This window comes from Vigna angularis, chromosome 8 (assembly GCF_016808095.1).
Source record: "Vigna angularis cultivar LongXiaoDou No.4 chromosome 8, ASM1680809v1, whole genome shotgun sequence".
Taxonomy (NCBI): domain Eukaryota; kingdom Viridiplantae; phylum Streptophyta; class Magnoliopsida; order Fabales; family Fabaceae; genus Vigna; species Vigna angularis.
Genome location: NC_068977.1, coordinates 22,494,303 through 22,498,594, shown reverse-complemented (window position 1 = coordinate 22,498,594; position 4,292 = coordinate 22,494,303). Strand labels below are relative to the sequence as shown.

At 40.4% G+C, this 4,292-nt stretch overlaps 1 protein-coding gene across 1 annotated transcript; it reads right to left on the bottom strand.

Annotated features, from left to right (window-relative positions):
- Positions 1-1,188: 1,188 nt before the first annotated feature.
- On the bottom strand, positions 1,189-2,170 carry LOC128193759 (uncharacterized). The gene is made up of 2 exons (XM_052867854.1): positions 1,637-2,170; positions 1,189-1,344 (listed from the first exon to the last, which is right to left on the bottom strand). Exons 1-2 carry the CDS (start codon positions 2,168-2,170, stop codon positions 1,189-1,191), a joined length of 690 nt encoding a protein of 229 aa, XP_052723814.1.
- Positions 2,171-4,292: the final 2,122 nt, after the last annotated feature.

The window sequence follows — 4,292 nt, the reverse complement described above, 5'->3', positions numbered from 1 at the left end:
CATCATGTAAATTTTTTTTTTGTTTCCAGTTGATATCTTTTGGGATTGCTCATGCAACTTTGAAATTAGCCATATCAGCAAACCACGACCTTTGTTGGATATACATGAGTGTTTCATCTGAGAAAGATTCCCAGATTTCTGCTTCCTTGCCTATAACTTCACTATTAACCAACCTAGATAAGTGAGTAACAATTACATTTTCACTTCCCTTCTTCTCACAGATTTCCACATCAAACTCTTGTAGCAAAAGCACTCATCTAATCAATCGCGGCTTAGAATCCGGCTTGATTAGCAAATACTTTATAGCTGCATGATCTGTGTAGATTATCACTTTACACCCAATGAGATAAGGTCTAAATTTCGCCAAAGCATACACAATAGCAAGAAATTCTTTTTCTGTGGTGGCATAATTCAACTAGGCTTCATTCAAGACCTTGCTTGCATAATAAATAGTGTGAAATACCTTCTTTCTTCTTTGGCCAAGAACAGCTCCTATAGCATAATTGCTGGCATCACACATCAGCTCAAAATCTTGGTTCTAATCAGGAGCTACAATAACTGGAGCAAAAATCAACTTTTTCTTCAATACATCAAATGCCTTAAGGCACTCATCATTCATCACAAATGGTGCGTCCTTAACAAGGAGGTTGCTCAGTGGTTGGGCCAGCTTTGAAAAGTCTTTGATGAATCTTCTGTAAAAACCAGCATGGTCCAAAAAGCTTCTTATTCCCTTCACATTGGTTGGTGGCGGAAGTTTTTCAATAACTTCCACTTTGGCTCTGTCAACCTCAATTCCCCTGGACGAAATTTTATGACCCAAGACAATACCTTCCGTTACCATAAAGTGACATTTTTCCCATTAAGAACAAGATTAGATTGGGTGCATCTTTTAAGTACAACATCCAGGTTAGACAAACACTCATGGAAGGAACTACCAAACACTGAAAAATCATCCATAAAGAACTCAATGAATTTTTCTACTAAGTCTGCGAAGATGGCTTGCATACACCTCTGAAAAGTTGCTAGAGCATTACATAACCCAAACGACATTTTTCTGTAAGCAAAAAATCCAAATTGGGATGTGAAAGTTGTCTTCTCTTGGTCCTTTGGATCTACCACAATTTGATTGTATCCAGAATATCCATCCAGAAAGCAATAGAAAGCTTGACCTGCCAACCTTTCCAGCATCTAATCCATGAAAGGAAGGGGGAAGTGATCCTTCCTAATAGCATTGTTCAACTTCCTGTAGTCAATACACATCCTCCAGCCCGTAACAGTCCTTGTAGGTGTGAGCTCATTTTTTTCATTATAAATAACTGGCATCCCACCTTTCTTTGGTACCACCTGTCATCCAATAGGATAAATAATGCCAACTTCAAGTAACTTTAGCACTTCTTTCCTCACCTCCTCCTTCATCACTGGATTTAACCTCCTTTGTGGTTGGGCGACTGGTTTGTAATCATCTTCCATGAATATTTTGTGGATGCAATAAGTTAGACTTATGCCTTTGAGATCTGAGATTGACTATCCAATAGCTCCTTGGTTGGCTTTGAGTATTTCTACCAACTTTTCTTCTTCTTTGGTAGAGAGAGTTACTCATGATAACTGGTTTATTTCCACCTTCTTCTAAGAATACATACTTCAAATGTGGTGGTAACATCTTCAGCTCCAATTTGCTTTCCTTGACTTTTGCTTTTGTGTTGATCTCCTTTGTCTTCTGTAACGAATCTTCTTTCAACTCTTGCAATTCAGTCAAGCACTCATCAATCAGTTCTTCTTCTTTTTCATTCAATTCTTCACAGGTGTCAACTAGCATCTCCTCCAAAGAAAAAGTATCACTTGCTTTCTTTACTTGTATCATGCAAATTTCATCAAGAGGATCAAGATGAAAACACTCCTTGTTATCCTTTGGGTGAGACATGGCTTCAAAAACATCAAAATTTACTTCTTCATCTTGCACTCTCACTTTCAGCTTGTCGTTTTCCACATCAATCAAAACTCTTGCAGTCTTCATGAAAGGTCTCCCCAGAATAAGAGGTACATTCACATCCTCTTCCATCTCCATGATAACAAAGTCCACAAGAAATATAAATTTGTCTACCTTCACAAGCACATCTTCAGCTACCCCATAAGCATATTTCAGAGAAATATCTGCTAGTTGAAGAGTCATCCGAGTAGGCTTGAATTCCAACCCTTCAATCTTTTCAAACATGGAGAACAACATGAGATTAATGTTGGCTACCAAATCAATAAGTGTCTTCCCAAGAGAGATATTCCCTATAGTGCAAGGAATAGTGAAGCTTCCTGGATCTTTCAACTTGGGAGGAAGGAGCTTTTATATAATAGCACTGTAGTTTCTTTGAACTTCAATGGTTTCCTCTTCAATGTATTTTCTTTTTTAGTGAGGAGCTTGTTGAATAGCTTTTGGTCGCACAAAAGTCAACAAACCTAAATTCTCTACTAATATAGTATAGGGACATCCTAGGTTATCAATCCAAGGACTTGGTACTTATTAAGCTAGAATGGTAGAATTAAACCTAATTATTTATTTACTAAAACTAGGTGGGGAAAGAAAAATTAAATCTAAAGAAAGAAACTAAAAGATTATGCAATGCATGATACTTAATATAGATTGATGCATAATGCAGATATGAACCTAAGCTAGAATGAATGAATAATATGTGTATCAATTAAAATGCAATGACAATGAAGCAATGACTATGATGAAACAGAAACTAAACTACTATGCAACTAATAAAAAGAAAACTAAACTAATGAAAATTGCTACTCGTGCAATTCAATGATAGAATCCAAACCTAAATCTATGAATGACTAAAATAAGGAAAAGAAACTAAAATGGACAACTAGGAATAAATGCAGACAGAACAGAAATGCTAAATGCACACTATCTATGTACATGATCTGGAAATCAAAAGAACTCGATTTAACAAATATAAAACTTAATATAACAGAACCAATTAAAAGGAAACAAGGGATATCAACATTCAAACTTACCTAAGATCTACTCAACAGTGATACAAAGAAATTCAAATGAAAACAAAACTAAGAACATTAGGTAAAAGCGAAATTCCAGGGCAAATGTGCATTAGACTGGACAAAGAATCTCAATCACTCTCAGAAAGACATTTTGAAAAGTTAAGCCCGGTCTTTATAGTTCATAGAACTTAAAGTGCTAATTCTCATTCAATCCTCCAATTCTATGCACATCTAACTCAGAATAATAGCTTTAACCACAAACATAAGAAAATTAAATTCAACTGAATAGATGCGGTCAACCACGTCAGTTTCGGAAGCTACTTTTCCCTCACGCGCCGCCACGAGCATCAGATCTCTCCGATTTACGCCGTTCACCGTCACAGTTTTGACCGGTGACCAGCGGATCTGGACTGTCTCCTCGAGCGACGGCCAACCTCATCGGAGTCAAGACCAGACTCATCTTCATGCGCCTCCACGCGTCGCGTATCTTCAGCTAGTCTCGGGTGCGTGTTTGTTATGCGCTGCCTTCTCGTCGGCCACCGTCACAGTTCTAACCAGTGTCTAGTGGATCTGGACCGTCTCTTCAAGCACGACCTAACCCTGGTGGTCGCCGTCTTTGCTCGTCCGCATGCGCCGTCACACGCCTCCTCTCTCCGGTAGATCTCGGACGCATGTTCATCATGCGCCGCCTTCTCGGCGTCGGCATCAAACCGCACCGTTGTCGGTCGTCTCACCGGACCTCCCTCTCTCTGTTCAGACCCTCAAGAGCAGCCATTGCTACCATCTTCGTCTGTCTTCGTCTCCGCCGTTGATGGTCCAGGCACCGTTTTCCGCTGTCCAGGCACTGTTTGCCGCTGTCCGGCACCATTTACCGCTCTCCAGGCACCGTTTGCCGCTGTTCAGACGTCGTTTGCCACTGTCCAGGCACCGTTTTCGCTGTCCAAGCATCGTTTTTTGACATCGTTTGTCATTGTCTGGTGCCATTTGTCATTGTCCATCTAGCATTGTTTTGCCACTGTGAGGAGTTGTAGAAGTTTGTCACCATCAACTTCTGTTCCAGACGTTCATCATTTTCTGACGCTATCCATTGTTTCCCATCATCTACAGCTGTCTGTTGCCGACCACCGTCCGCTGCCAACCACCGGCTTTTGTCCTTTCAACCACTGTTGGCCCCCATCACCTCGTCAGTTAGTGATGGCAGTCCATGTAGTTTTGTCGCTTCCAGCCACTACAGGCCCCATCAGTCAGTGATGGCAATTTAGTCCCTGCAGGCTCCATCAGTCAGTGATGGCAAT